Source organism: Podarcis filfolensis (genome assembly GCF_964270895.1).
Source record: "Podarcis filfolensis genome assembly, chromosome: 4".
Lineage (NCBI taxonomy): Eukaryota > Metazoa > Chordata > Lepidosauria > Squamata > Lacertidae > Podarcis > Podarcis filfolensis.
The window spans coordinates 21832239-21848029 of record NC_139607.1 but is presented as its reverse complement, the minus strand read 5'-3'; the positions used below and the strand labels follow the sequence as shown (position 1 = coordinate 21848029).

General features: G+C 41.2%; 2 protein-coding genes across 8 annotated transcripts in view; one reads left to right on the top strand and one right to left on the bottom strand.

The window, feature by feature from the left end:
- CLYBL (citramalyl-CoA lyase) overlaps positions 1-15791 on the bottom strand; it is a 195867-nt gene that overhangs the window by 88162 nt on the left and 91914 nt on the right. The gene's annotated exons all lie outside the window — the stretch shown is intronic.
- Positions 7466-15791, top strand: part of LOC310761255 (uncharacterized protein) — a 42878-nt gene continuing 34552 nt past the window's right edge. The window contains exons 1-3 of one of the 6 annotated variants that reach the window (XR_014547274.1): positions 7466-7636; positions 10136-10218; positions 14592-15155. Coding sequence is in view for 1 of the 6 variants with exons in the window: in XM_083611169.1 (XP_083467295.1) it covers positions 9720-9732; positions 10136-10218 (96 nt within the window). In the remaining 5 variants the exon portion in view is untranslated. Of the gene's footprint in view, positions 7637-9617; positions 9733-9806; positions 10219-10890; positions 11380-14582; positions 15156-15791 lie in introns of those variants that run through there. The other 5 variants (XR_014547275.1, XR_014547276.1, XR_014547278.1 and 2 more) reach the window with 5 other exon arrangements.

The window sequence follows — 15791 nt, the reverse complement described above, 5'->3', positions numbered from 1 at the left end:
CCAAACTTCTTTCCAAGTGTTTAACATTGTGGGTTGGAAATCCGATGATTTCGACAGGACTGACTACTGAGGATCTAGGATTCAAAGAATGAAGCCACTAGTTCAGGTCACCCAAGGGTGCTTTCGAGCTCAGGGCTATCAAATTGCAGCCCACACTGCAAAAGCAGTTCCTGGGAAGGCTTAGAGGACTGCAGTTCAAAGAGGGGAAAGGACAAAAGGCTTGTCAAAAGTCTTGGCTGTGCTTGAAGCAGAGGACCATAGAGAGCTTCCTTGCACCAGATCAGACTATTTGTTACCCTAGCTCAGCATTGTCCACTATGGTCTCAGACGGGGGTCTTTCATCTCATATTCTATCTGACCCTTTCAACTGGAGATGACAGGGACCTTCTACAAGCAAAGCATCTGCACTGAGCTATGAGCCCACCTAAATACGATGGTCAGCACTTTGGGTTCTGCCCACAGTATTTAAGCTTGTCGGAATGAATAGCAAGGCTTTACTTTTATGGAGGAAAGGCAAAAGGTGAACACAGGGACATCATTGTGTTAGGGGGCTTAGGCTGCTCCATGCCTCTGATATAATAATAATAATAATAATAATAATAATAATAATAATAATAATAATAAATTTATACCCAGCCCATCTGGCTGAGTTTCCCCAGCCACTCTGGGCGGCTTCCAATCGAGTGTTAAAAACAATACAGCATTAAATATTAAAAACTTCCCTAAAAGGGGGCTGCTTTCAGATGTCTTTTAAAGATAAGATAGCTACTTATTTCCTTCTCATCCTTGCCAAACTTCCTCCTGCATGTGTAGCCTTTATCCTGGGTTCTTCATGATGCCAGCCTGTGACGCAATGTTGGGAGCAACTGGGATAGGTAGATAGGTAAGATGTATTGGAATTATACTGCTGTACTCAGATGGCTTCTCCAAGTAGCAAAGGGGCAAAACACTAGGTTTGGTTTTCCTTGGAAGGAGCTCACTAGAGGAATGCCCAGTTTCAAGTATTTCCTAACCATTTGCAAGACTTAAGGAAGGTCATCTAACAATTCTTATAGAAATACATCCAATGGATGTGGCCACTGGAATATCCCAGGCTATTAACACTCACGACTCCTAAAAAAGGCTGGTTGCGAGATGTAGAGTGAAGGCTGAGAAATCCCAAAATGGCCGCCTTCTTCAGGTGCAAACTTGCACCGGGTCTGTAGTTTAGTGGCAAAGAATGTGATTTGCATACAGAAGGCTCCAAATTCAATCCCTGGCCTCTCCAGTTACAAAAAGGAACGTGGGTAGCAGGATTTTGAGGTATTGGAGAGCCACTGCTAGATGGCTTAATGGTAGTGCCGTATTTACGTATAAACTAACAAGCTATAGCTTAGGGCCCCACTCTCTTGGGGGGCCCCCAAAAAATTATGAGTCTTTGTAAATTGTGTTTCTAAAGGAACTTTTGTTATTGCCAAATGCCAATGTGTTTGCATTATTAAGTTTATATGAATAAAAAATCATTTGAAGTTAGAACTTAATAATTATTTCACTATTAATATACTTCTTCTTAATTGTATTTCACTATTAATATACTTCTTAATGGTATTTCAGCTCAACAATTACTTTGATAAAATACACATTTTGTTATGTGCAAATGGCTTTAGATACCTGACAGGTTCATAAATTACCATACAGCATATATTCAACACAAAAAACAGCGACAATTTGTTGTTGATAAAGGACAGCTGGACATATAAAGGGCCCCATTACCTTCAGTAGCTTAGGGCCTCATCAAACCTAAATTCGGCCCTGGTTAATGGTCTGATTCAGCATAAGGTGACTGAAAGTATCTACTTCTTCATGGCTTGTTCAAGTTGGTCCAATTACTGAAGCCAATGCATTCTTATTACCTTGGATGCAATCCACAACAGTTGCTACCTGAAAATGTGCAAGGCAACCTACAGACAAGGTCCCAAGTAGCTCTGTTTGTGAAATTTCTCACAACGTGCTATCAATTCTTTGGAATAACCCAATCTGGAAGGACCTGTCTCTTAGGGTCCGTACCTTTTTGTCCTTTGCCTGTCCCTTAGTAGATAGGGTAAAGTATCTAGCCCAAAGTTAATCCACTGCAGACTTTTTCAAGTATTATTGCAGATGACGGCTGGAAGCAAGAGTTTATGTGGCTTCACAATGTTTGCTGTGTTGCTCTATGGCATTGCAGGAACCTGAATAATTATGCAGATTCTGGTCATGTGTCTCTAAAAGGTGTACCAATTCTGACTTGTTGCCTGCACATATATCATAGTTGCTGGAGAGCACAGGAGGAAATAGATGATTCTCATGTTTGAAGAACTGCTCAATATTAATATCATACCACAGACTCACCAGGAAAAGCCTTGAAAAAGAGTCTTCAGGTAGTTTTCTTATTACTTCCTTTCATCTAGTGCACTGAAAGAAGACATTTTCCTGGGTGTAAGCTCCTGTTAGCAAGTTGTTCCTCAACAAAGGGGCTGTACAGATATATTTTTTTAATGTTATTTTATTTTACCAATTCTCTCTGTGGAAGCTGTGCTCTCAAGAATTTCTTTGTCTGCAATGACCCAGATGCCAATAACATCAAGGTCTTGACCAGTTTCCATGAACGGATTGCCAAGCTCTGCGAAGCAATCCCTCACATATTTCCCCCCTTGCTGATTTAAGGACACTACAACTTCTCAGTTAGTTCATGTTTTTCTAGACTACCAGAGAAAAGGCACACACAGAGGAATAATAATAAAATGGCATGAAGGGGTGGGAGAGCAGGGGGGGGGGGAAGGCCAGCAGCCCTCGTGAGAGTCTTTGGGTGTAGGACAGGTTGCTAGAGACAGTGATCAGAGGAGGCACTTGTGGAGAGGTTTGGAAAGACAATGGAGGGGTTTGCAGTGCAGAGGAGGTGGTTGGCAGAGCTTCAGACTGCAGAATGGCCTCAAAATGCAAGACATAATGACTGTCATCAGCTGCTAAGAAACCAAAGAAGAAGAGAAGTTGGCTGTGCTGGACTACTTGAGGGAGGGCAAATATGTGCGTGTTGTGGCATGCAGGTTCAGCTGCATGAGGAGATCTGTGGGGCTGTGGCAACAAGTGCAAAGGTGACCAGCTAGGTGCAGGACAAGGCTTTGGTGAACATGGAGAAGGCACTGAACTTGTGGCTGGAAGAAGAAGAGAAGAAGAGGAGGAGTTTGGATTTGATATCCCGCTTTATCACTACCCTAAGGAGTCTCAAAGCGGCTAACATTCTCCTTTCCCTTCCTCCCCCACAACAAACACTCTGTGAGGTGAGTGGGGCTGAGAGACTTCAGAGAAGTGTGACTAGCCCAAGGTCACCTAGCAGCTGCATGTGGAGGAGCGGAGATGCGAACCCGGTTCACCAGATTACGAGTCTACCGTGCTTAACCACTACACCACACTAGCTCTCACGACATGAACCAGAAACATGAACCAGAAACATACTTCTGTGGATGGCAGCATCTTGCACCAAAAGCCTCTATGACCACTTCAAACCTTCCACCCACAGATGGGGACCAGCCTGCCAAGGAATTGAAAGCCAGCCCAGGTTGGCTTAACGGCTTTAAGTCCCATTTCAACCTGAAGAACATCCAAACGACAGGGGAGGTTGCACCCGCAGACAGAGAGGCTGCAAAGATGTGCAATGCACCACTAACGTGGCTGCTGGATGACAAGGCAAACCTTCTAGAGCAAGTCTTCCCATGCGGGACAGGGCTTTTCTGGAAGAAAATGCCTGAGCAGACTTACATTGCCAAAGCTGCAAAGCAAACCCTTGGTTTCATTGCTGCAAAGGATCAAGTGACTGTGCTGCTCTGTGGCAATGTGTCTGGTCACTTAAAGGCAGGCTTGCTATACAGGTCTCAAACCACCCTGCGCCCTAAAAGGCAAGAACAAGAATCTGCTTCCTGGGTTTTGGCAATCCAACAAAAAGCCCTGGGTGACTTCATCATCATTTCTGGACTGGTTCCACTACATCACTCCAGAGGCATTACCTTGAGGAGAAGCACCTGCAGATTAAAGTGATGCTACCAGTGGACAGTGCTCTTGGGCATCCTAAGAGACTCCACTTTGCACACAGTAAGGGAGAGGTTGTCTCCTGCCCCGTATCCCCCAATACAACCTCCCTCATCCAGCCTCTGGATCAAGTTGTGATTTGCTGCTTCAAGGCTGCTTACGCAAAGCTCACCTTCTCCTGAATGATCAACGTGATGGACGCCGATCTGGATCGTCCATTGCATCACCTACGTCAAGCAGGCAGTGGATGCAATCAAGCCTGAAACAGTGAGTGCATGCTGGTGGAACGTGTGGATGGAATGGGTGCACGAATTCAAGGGATTTCCAAGCATTGCCACAGTGGTGGAGAACATTGTGCCAGGCACGTTGCTGCTGGTGGCTTTGTTGACAACATTCAGTAAGAAGTGGAAGAGCTAATGGAGGCCCAACAAGTATTGAAGAGTTGCAAGAACTTGCCAGATCAAGCTCAGAATACAAAGCTGAGGATGAGGATGGTGAGCATGATCCAGAAAGCTGGAACCTGCATAAAATTTTCCAACTCTTCCAAGTCATAAATCATGCAAATGATCTGTTTGCACAGTTTGACCATGGAGAGCAGCCTTAAGACGATCTGTGGCATCACAGGCACTCTGAGATGGTACAAGGAAATGTTTGATGAGCTCAAGAGACAACAGCAGCAGCAGCAGCAGCTGCCAATCACCACGTTCCTCACAAAGAAACCAGCAGCAGTAGATGTGCCCAGACAACCCATCTCTGGATCTGAACCACAGCCAAGCACTTCTGGCTACTGGTCAACCCCCTAGTCTTCATATCATCTGCAGCAGCATCCAGTGAGGGAGAGGAGAAAGAAGACTGAGAAGACTGAGAGCTGCATTTGTCCTTCACCAGTAAGTGTAGCGATTTTTTTAAAAATCACAATTTGCTGGGAGAGAAACAAAACATGAGGGCTGGTTTGCTAAGTCAGTACAGTGGCTTGTTTCCTCTAGGCTTGGCAAAGGGTGGACCAGGGTGGGTGCAACTTGAGCAGAATGCACCTGCGCATTGTTTGTTCACCGTAAACCATAGTTCATTTCAGACTATGGTTTCCCATGATGTTTGGATGGTACCAATGCCTTGTTTATATTAATTTTTATTTGTCCTTACCATGATAATTTAAAGCCAGGAAAACTACCTGTATTCATTATCACCTGGACTAATGTATGTCAGCTTATTTGCACCTATGTTTGATGAAAAAAGCTAGATAAATTTTAGGGTCATGGGTATTTCCAATAGCAAACAAACAAACAAACATTTGTATGAGGTCTGATACCATACCTCTGCCCCACATAAAAACAAAGCCTAACTAAATTTCCTGTCAGCTCAGAAAATACATTTTCATCATATACAGGTATTATACAGCTATCTCACTTCAGACGTTCCGAATGCACTAGCAATGGTACAAATGCGGAAGCAAAACAGTTGGTATCTATAATATATGGGGTTGAGCTGCCGGAGCTTGTTGAGTTTTTTGTTTTTGTTTTTTAAGGGGAAGGACTTCTCTTCTTTGCCCGCTTGCCCCACCGTTGTGGAAAAAATTATAAACTTTCCCTGCCACCCGCTGCCTCTGCTGCACAGCCCCAAACACAACACTACAGAGGTGCCGAAATGCACCAAAGAGGTGCTGGAATGCAACTCAGTTCCGGACAGGTTCAGCTGAGAAAAAACCCTGCATATATGTATGCAAAGTTCCAATACAGTGGTACCTCGGGTTAAGTACTTAATTCATTCCGGAGGTCCGTTCTTAACCTGAAACTGTTCTTAACCTGAAGCACCACTTTAACTAATAGGGCCTCCTGCTGTTGCCGCGCCGCCGCAGCACGATTTCTGCTCTCATCCTGAAGCAAAGTTCTTAACCCGAGGCAATATTTCTGGGTTAGTGGAGTCTGTAACTTGAAGCATATGTAACCTGAAGCGTATGTAACCCGAGGTACCACTGTACTAGGTATGAATTCAGTTGTGTGGTAGCAACCAGTACCCATGATGACAAAATGTCAGCAGTGTTACGTGCTAAATAGGTAGAGCTGAGGTCGGGGCTGGCCCAGGACATTTTGCTGCTTGAGGCAAAATGCCCCCCATCCCACAGATCTGAGTCTGCGCCACTGCACTCTCTCTGCCCATGCCACGCTGCTGCCGCACCCATGCTGGCACACCTTCCCCGCTGCCATGCACTGCCACAGCCCAGCATGTTGGTGCAGCAGTGGTGAGCGGCACAGTTCTTGGGCCCATATCTGCCGCCTGAGGCAACAACCTTATCTCACTTTATCAGCGGGCAGGTCCCTAGTTGAGGTCAGGAAACCGTTTTCAAAACCTTTTGCCGTTACCTCCGCTGCTTCTGCTTATGAAATATCTACAGTAATGGTGGCAAGGACACATGAGGAGGTCTGTGGGTACTTAAAGGCAGGTGTTTATTGTAGTATTGGCGCTCTTCTGGTGTGCAAGTTTTTTGCAGTGTTCCCACAGTGTCATTGTCATCAAGCTGCCAGCGCGTAGGCATTTAATTTGGATTTACCCTTCCCAGAAAAACATTGATAAGGAAATAACATGTTTCCAATTTTCCAACAACCCATTTACAGTATTAAGCTGTCATCTGGAAGAACCCTGTGAGGGTATTCATATTTCAAAGAAAAATGTCTCTAAGTGACTTACGACATACTAAAAAAAAAACACAAATGAAAGTCATTTTCAAAAAACACAGTAAAAATTCTACATTTCAGAGCAGTGCTAGTAATAATTAGATAAAATATTCTCTGGATTATCAGTATAAATTTAAACAACTAGCAGATGTAGAATACTGAAAGACAAATAGCCCCATCCATCAAATATACAAGCATATATTTATTGGTAGCTGCACTCTCACTTCTGTTATCTCCCCAACTTAAACTCACACTAAAATTTTATGCTGTTTCACTACAGATAATCCTTTCAATAATACTTCGCGTTGGGTAGACAAACAGCACAATTAAAAAGTGGAACAGATGGCTGAGCAAAAACAAAACTATATTTTTTTAAAAAACTGCTCAAGGAAGCCAAACCATGGATTTTTGAGTAGAAATAGTAAGACAACTACATTAAGCAGACATTTTTGTGTTTGAGGGGCACTGGAAATGATGGGAAAATAGAAGACACAGCAAAGTATCACAGAGCAGAGATTGAAGGATGTGATCCTACTTCCTCTTACCTATAGGTCCCACTGAAGTCAATCAAAAATTCATTTGAAATGCAGATGCAAATGTCATGATTTCAAACAACTCCTGCCTAAACTGTGACTCACAAAGGAAACAATCCAATCTGTGAGATCATATCACAGTCAGCTGAAGCAATGTTAGGACTAGAGTCAGGGTCTTGAATAGTCAAGACTGTTGGACCCAAACCGGTGAGACTCGAGTTCAAATCTCCATTTAGCCATGAAGCTAACTTGGTGGCCTTCAGTAGGTCACCATTTTGCAATCTTACACCTTACAAGGTAAAAATAGAAGAACCTCATATAAATTCCTGTGCAAAATAGGACGAGCCGAAGGAGTCACCCTAAAAGGATCACAGAAGAATGAAGAACCAGGTACAAATGTGACAGTGGGGGAAAACCTAAATTACAGAAACCTAAATTCACTAAATCACCCAGCTGAAATTAGTGTGATTAACACAAAATCAAAATTTAATTCATTCTATGTCTGTTGTTCAGGGCTACAGAAAATATGGTCTACAGCAGGCATGTCCAACTTCTAAGAGACTGCGATCTACTCCCACTATAAAAAAAAACTGGCAGTGATCTACCCATTGGATTGACCAGGGACACCTCACGATCGACCAGTAGATCACGATCAACCAGTTGGACATCCCAGGTCTATACGAAATATGGTCAACAAAGACCAAGCTAATGGCATAATGGTCCACAGTACAGCAGATGTAAGAATTACTGGATTACAAGTGTGACCTCTTAAGAGTTGAAGAAACATATAGCTTCCCTACAGTTGTTCTTTTTTAAAATAATAATCCATGTACACATCACACCAACCATTACCACCACAATATCCAATCCCTGACTTGCAGGAAGGTCAAAATCCACAGTTGGGCAACACCTTTACTGGACCAACAAAAATGTCACAAAATAGTAGAGTGCCCTTTCTTATGGATAATAATAATAATGGCAGCAACGACGATAATAATTGCATGGAATCTTGACTTTCCCCTCCTTGCTGTTCCAATGAGACTATTTTCAGAAATTTAAAATCACAACATCTTTTCACTCAAGGTTGAACTGCCCTATCCAGCACACATCAGGTTTTTTTATTTATAAACAAAGACATTTTTTTTTTCTTTAAGAAGTGCATACACATTTCGTCTCTGCACAAACCTGGTTCCAGTTTGCTTATTTTTTATTTTGAAATAGTTTCTTCTCAGTAGTGGCACCCGTCCCGTGGAACGCCCTCCCATCAAACGTCAAGGAAATAAACAACTATCTGACTGTAAGAAGACATCTGAATGTGTTCAGGGAAGTTTTTAATGACTGTTGTCTTATTGGTTTTATTATCATCATCAATTCTGTTGGGAGCCGCCAAGAGTGAGCGGGGTTTAAATAACAATTATTATTATTATTATTATTATTATTATTATTATCTGTGCACTATTGTTTTGCCTGTCTGACAAGACTGTAGAAAAAGTATAGGGAGTGGGAAGTTTTCTTCTGTTAGAGTTATCAATAACATAGCTGTCAACTTTTCCCATTTCTTGCAAGGAAATTCAGAATAAGGGAATTTCCCTTAAAAAAAGGGAAACGTTGACAGCTATGCAATAATCCTATGGCTTTTTTTAAGTAGTATGTATAAACTGGTCACAGATTATAAACCAGCAACACAGAGTGCAGAGAGCGTGTATTTCCTAATAGATACTGCATGCTTTGCATCTTCACCCAAATAAAAAAAAACCCCTGAAGAATACAATATCTCAAACAGCACACCACCTGAGACATCCGCATAATCCATAGCTGTCAACGTTCCCCTTTTTTTAAGGGAAATTCCCTTATTCCGAATAGGATTCCTTGTAAGAAAAGTGAAAAGTTGACAGCTATGACATTAATCGGGGGGGGGGGGGATCCCACTTTCAGTAATTGTCTTTGTAGGCCAACATTTAAGGCCTACATTTCTATGTTCTTCTCTTAATATACTGCTTTGATCCACATCTAGGAGTCAACTTGTGCCTCAACCTGCCTTACTATCAAACTCTGCTATGTCCTCTACCTAGACTTTATCATGGTCCATCTTGCCCCCGGCCCAAATTTCCGTTGTCACGATCCACATGTTGCTGTTCCTCAGCAAGCACTTAGCTTCACCCCTTAGACCTGCAAGTCAGAGACTTGAGTTTAAATTTCCAATACTGTACTACTTGGCAGTGCTTTTTTATGGGGGTACGCATACCCTTAAACATTTTGCGAATCTAAGTTTGGCCTCATTGAGGGGCAGTATTTCAGTATGAGTAGGAAAATGGCAGTACCCCTAAACATTTTTTTAGAGAGGGGGGAAGCAATACTACTTGGACTTATATTTCCTTTCTGACTGGACTTCTCAAGCAGTTGCTCTAGCATTGCATTCCCTCATTACTTGTTTTTATCCTGTATTTTATTCTGTGAACTGCCCTGAGATATTATGATGAAGGCTGGTATATAAATCTAAATAATATGAATATGAATATTAACAACAGCAACAACAACAACACCTTCCTGATTTGCCACTAGGCCCAGTTTTCCACATAAACTAGCCATCCTTGCCCAACCCAAATCCTGATTAAAAGCCTCTGGTAGGTGCATCTCTCTTGACAGGTTACTTCGCACTTTCCATTAATGATCTGAACAATTAATATGTTAAAAATCAGTTGGGTGTTTTTTAACACGATATTTTGGAAAGCCCGTTATCCACAGTGCTGTGAATTACTGTGAAAGGGGGAAAGCGACTGCTTAATTCAGTTGGGGGTGGGGAGGAGGAATTCTGAGCATGTATCCTCTCCCCCCCCCCCCAACAACAAAAATTCCTTTGAGCTTTTCTTTTTTCTTCTTCTTTTTTAGGTACAAAGGTTGCAGACGCATGCGCAGCTTCTGGATTAACGCAACAGACCATTACAGATTTAAGAGCCGTTACGGTATATCAAGTGAGTAAACAAAAAAAAACACTAAGGCAGATTTATACAATGACCACAGTGGCACCCTGGGTGCCATTACGGTCCATCAGGTCAAAAATCCACTTTTTAAAGAGCACCTAAATATGTGTGTAACCAATAGGCCTCAGGTCTCCAGAGTAACAAGCACACAGATTTTCAATAACAAGAATAGAGAGGAGTTATGGGATGGTGGCAGTTTGGGGGGAGAAAGTAAGGTAAATCACCCACAATTTAAATGCCTAAACAGTAGGTTTCTGGTTCAAATAGATGCAGAGTGAAACAAGTTTAAAATATGGGTTTTAAATAAACTTCTGGCCTCCTGTGTACAATTTTGCAAATACATTTCTGCCATCAATACAGTGAAAACAAAGTTGTTTAAAACTGCAACCTAAGTCACATATTTAAATTTAATGGAGGTCACACCAATAAAACTCCAAACTTGAATACCAGGCTTGGTAGCAACTAAACTCCATATTCCACTTCTCCTGCCAAAAGGGAAGTCAGGTCTGCATGGTTAACTTTCCCTCTCATTGCTTTTGTTGCATCACCTCACAAACCAGAGAATAACACTCCTATAAACATCTAACTTAAAAGGCCAAGTGCAATGTTCCAAGTGAATCATCTACTTACAGTTTATTCTTGGCCTTCCCCTTTTTAACGGAGTATTTGTTCCAACGGAAAACTGAAGAAGAACTTCATCTCTCCATATGACCTGAGATAACAGTAACGTTGAAAGAATGGCCTGGCTTGTCAGGGATAATCCAAGGGCTGTCCGCAGCTACGCCTTTTTAAAAAAACACATGGGCCCAAAAGGACTAATAAATGCTAACTCTCAGCATGACACATCAGGAACTTTAAGCCCCTAACACCGACTAAGAAGAAAGTCTCCCAAATTTACCAAAATTATCTGCAACACAATGGAGAAGAGAAGGAATTAATCAAAGTCTCTCTCTTAATGCAATGCTTGATTGTACTATCCCAATCCCTTTTCAAATGGGATAACCAAGTGGCAAGTGACCTCGATGAAACATCCCAGAGAGGTACACAAGTACCACTTGTTCAATTTTTTCCCTTTTATGACCTCATTAGGAAGGATTTTGAAGGTTGCTCCTGAATATTAGAACAAAGTGTCTCAACACTACCCCTCTAGGATTCTTACGTCTCTTGTATATGTGCTTTGTTTTTGTTTTGTTTTGTTTTCCTCTAGCGGCGGCTTTTTGAATGGAATGTTTGGAACACACACACACACACACACACACACACACACACACACTTCTGGAGAAATAATCTACCATGCAAAAACAAATCCCTCAAAGTTACATTTCTTTCCCTAAATGGAGAGCCTTGGAAAGAGACTAGGGCTTTTGCCAAAACCAACTCACGAGTCCATCTTTCTCTCCATCTCCCTTCCTGTTAATAGTCCCCATTAATTAGAGCTGGCTGCGGTTTTCACTTCCTTATCAGGAATGATGCAGAAGCTGCCAAATCAGCTAGTGTGAAAATATTCCATTGCCAGTAATGTGTTCCACCCCCCCCTTTCCCCTCTCCCTAAGTGTTTGTTGATTCCATGCTTGGATTTAATTTGGAGGATTGTATTTTATAACCAGAAACAAACAAACAGATTTATAACCAAAGATGGAAAGGCAAACAGCAAAAAAGAAAAAAGAAAAGGCGAGCCAAGCACTGCAACTAAGCCCACCACTTTTATTGACTTCTTAAAAACCAAATAACCTGGCATATTAGTGTGTGCATTCTGCAACAGACATTCAGCTCCATTGTACTACTTAGAAGGGAATAAAAGGAAACCCTACTGTTTGAAATCCAGCGGAACATCCCCACAACAGAGCACAACTGTTCCCTCATGCATGAATGGGAAGGAGATGAAAGAAAAGATGGACTTCTGAGGTGCAGCAAAAAACAAAGACAACAAAAGTGCTGATCATGAGGGAATGACACAACTCATTGCCGCAAAAAGGATGAGAGAAAGGAGCTCAAACAATAGTGTAGACAGCTAAGTGACATGTAGAAGAATTGAAAAATCTACAGAAGTGCCTTTTCTCTCCACACTTGACGAGAAACAATTAAATGTTGGTACATCTGTCATAAAAAGGATAATTGAAACCTGTTACCGTCATTATGGACAGCAACTTAACTACCAAAACTGTAACTGTCCAATTAAATGTTGCCCCCTCTGTTATCTACACCACTTGCTAAAATGAAAAGCTTTGATTCCTCTGATAATTTGCCATGTCTGAATCTGTTATAAATTATATACTTGAACAGGCACATTCTAGAAGGTGCATATACACACAGAGAGAGAGAGACTGGATAGAAGGATAGGCAAGGAACAAAACAGGCGAGTTCCAAGCACACAAGTTGCTTCTCTGCCAAATAGTTAAGGTTTTCAGCAGAGAGCCCAAGAACAGGATAATCGCCCCAAAAACTCATTAGACTTTGTTTACCCGTCCAGATGTCCACCAGCCTGCGAAAACAATGATGCTCTAAACTAATCTACTGACTGTTGCTACTTGCTTGAGAACATGCGGCGGCCAACTAAACTGAAGAGCAGTTACTGACCCTGTCAGGATACCTGATTAATGGATAAACGCTGTAATTGATTAGCGGAGAAGTGTGAATTAAAATGGAGAGTACAGCATCAATAATGAATCTCTGACAAAAGAGAGCTGACATAAAATGTAAAACGATTGCCTGCAGCTATATCTCATCAAAGACACACTTTTTCTTAAAAACAGAAGAAGGAGGGGGGGAGATTTAGCCCAGGGTCCTGTCCTCTGCAGTTCTTTAGTCTTTTCTCTTGGTAATGATGCTGTGTGTTAAACCACCAGCAAAATGTTATGGGAACGACTCATCAATCCACCTTCATACTTCAAGCTATGTGAGGCAGTTAAATGACTCCATTATCCTCCCACTTCTTTATCCCTTCAAAGATACCCTAGACTTCCTTCATTTGTTCACCCTGAATTCCCTGCTATTATGTCGGCTGAGAACCGTAAATTTTGCATGCACCCAAGCACCCTGTTCTACAGGTTGTTGCAGCCGCTGCTGCTGTAGGGAACAGGCCTGCCCAACTTTTGTGACGCACTGAGCCAAAAGCAAGTCAGCAGCAATATATATGTGCTCATGGCCCCCCTGGAGCCCAACAGAGTTCCCTGATTTTGCAACTGTGGTTGGACCTTTGACTGAGGATATCCAGGTTTAAATCCCCACTCAACCACTAGGGATGCTGGGTGACATTGGCCGCTCCCAAATCACTCTCTAGATGCCTAATCTGTTGTGAAAATAAGATTTGGCCTAAGGAAACAAGCGTGCTGTCCCGGGCTCCTTAGCAAACAAAACAAATAAATAAAACAAATAAAACTGTTAAGCAGCAAGCGAGGAGCATATGTTTATATTACTTACTATTTAATGCATTTCATAAATGTATACCCCACTTTTTGAGCAACTTCCTCCACAAAGCACCTTACACTCTCCAATAAAAAAACAACCCCAGCCAATGACAAAATGTAAAAGTACATAATACAGTACAGCCAAAACAATAAACCAGCATAAAAAGTGAAGTACAGACATCGAATTTAAAAATGTAATACAGATCATAAACAACATTTAAAACGTATACAAACAAGCAAGGAGTAAAACTGCAGAAGTAAAGTTTCAGAAATATCATGGGATCGTTTGGAAAAGTTTAAGAGAAAATTAAGTTTTTGACGGAAATAAAGAATTTGTAACAATAAGCAAAAATTGTAACTACTGTATAAGCAAGAAATTCTGCTGGTTTTTTTTAGCTCAGCTCTTAAGAATTACCAGCTGTGCCCCAAGATAAAAATAGAACGTGTGTATGTGTTATTGAGGAAATCCCACTGAATTCAATAGGAACTCAATTCTAAGTTGACTTTTTAAAGACTGTGCTGTCGACCAATCATATTCAGGAAGAAATATGTGAGCAGGATATGATCAGTGGTGGCTGGTGCCCATTGGAACTGCTAGGGTAGAAGCAGGGAGGCCAACAGTAAAGGGAGTCAGAGACAATGACAGGCAGAACCCAAAAATTCTACTTTTCTTCCCATCATCCTCTCTGCTAAATTGAAGAAACAACATGGAGACTAAGGAGGCTGACTCTGACAGCTAGGAGCCATTCGTTTATAAAATGCATAGCACCTTATTAAAAAATTGCTTGGAGGTGTGTTTTGTTTTGCTTTTATATCCAAGAGGTACGTAAATTTTGTTAATAAAATATTTGAGCCCAACATTTTGTGTCAAAGGATTCGGTAATTTTTGGCAATTCACCTTGATTGTAACATACTGGCATAAGAACTCTGTAACATCTTGCGTTTCAGTTGCAGTAGGGGTGAAACAGTCCAAAAGCACAACCTGTTAAGGAAGATGATCAAGGAGGTGACATTTCCTGTGGTTCTTCAAGCCGTTCAGCTAAAGAACAAACTTCACCTTCCCTAACAATGTTTGAAAGGACAGAAAAGGTGACTGGCACTAAGCACATTTCAGAAGCTCAAATGTGGGGGTATTCAACGCAAGAGAATAGTTTTATTAACTTGCTTTTAGCGGTTATAATTTTGTGAAACATAGAACCATGCCTACAGGTATTACTGTATGGAACATAATTAACACACTTCATTAAGTTTATCAAATATCTGAAACCATATGTTTTAGACCAATCCTACAAATGCATACATCTTTTAACCATTCTAATCTGCAGAAAGATGTCCGTTGCAGTAAATGCTTTTAATTCTCAGTATGAAATATTGTCAGGTCAGCTTGAGACAGTAGTTAAAATTAACAAAAAGCACTGTAAGTGCAAGTTTAAAAGCAATAACAATAGCAACAATAATAATGGACAACAACAATCACTCCTTTTGTATGCTGACAGGCCTTTGTAGCTGTTTTTTTGTTTTTGTTTTAATAACCAGTCATTTTACTAATTATCTCTCTTGTTTTAATACTGTTTTTTGTTTTAATTTTGTACACTTCCTTGTATGCATGGTATGATTGGTGGAATAGAAATACTTTTATAAATAAAATAATATACAAGATAGGATAAACAGTTGCACAATGTTTTCAAATGTCACTGTAAATAAAATACAGTGAGAATGTAGTAGTTTAATAAGGTAATTTTCTGTATTTAGCTTACCTAAAGGTTTTAGCAAATGAATAATTTAGCAAAAGGTTTCACATCAGTTTGTATGATTATTAAATATGTATCTACAGGGCAATGTGTATCCCAAAAATACCAAAAAAAACAAACAAACAGGAATTTCTGGCATAAACATTCAGTTTAAATCTATACACAGGAAAACCAGGGCAACCATCTTGTGGCAATGCAGATATGCTATTTGCTAGTTGCCATGATACGAAGAACCTGCATGGCACAAATGACAAAGGAATGCCTGCAGAACTATAGAATTACAGACATGTAGTGTCTGCATTTGAAGTGCCATTCAACAATCCACCACAAGATTCAATGCTATCCAATGATATAACCAATTTCTTACCCCTTTTGGCTGAGCCCCACTTTTTACATGATGGCATAT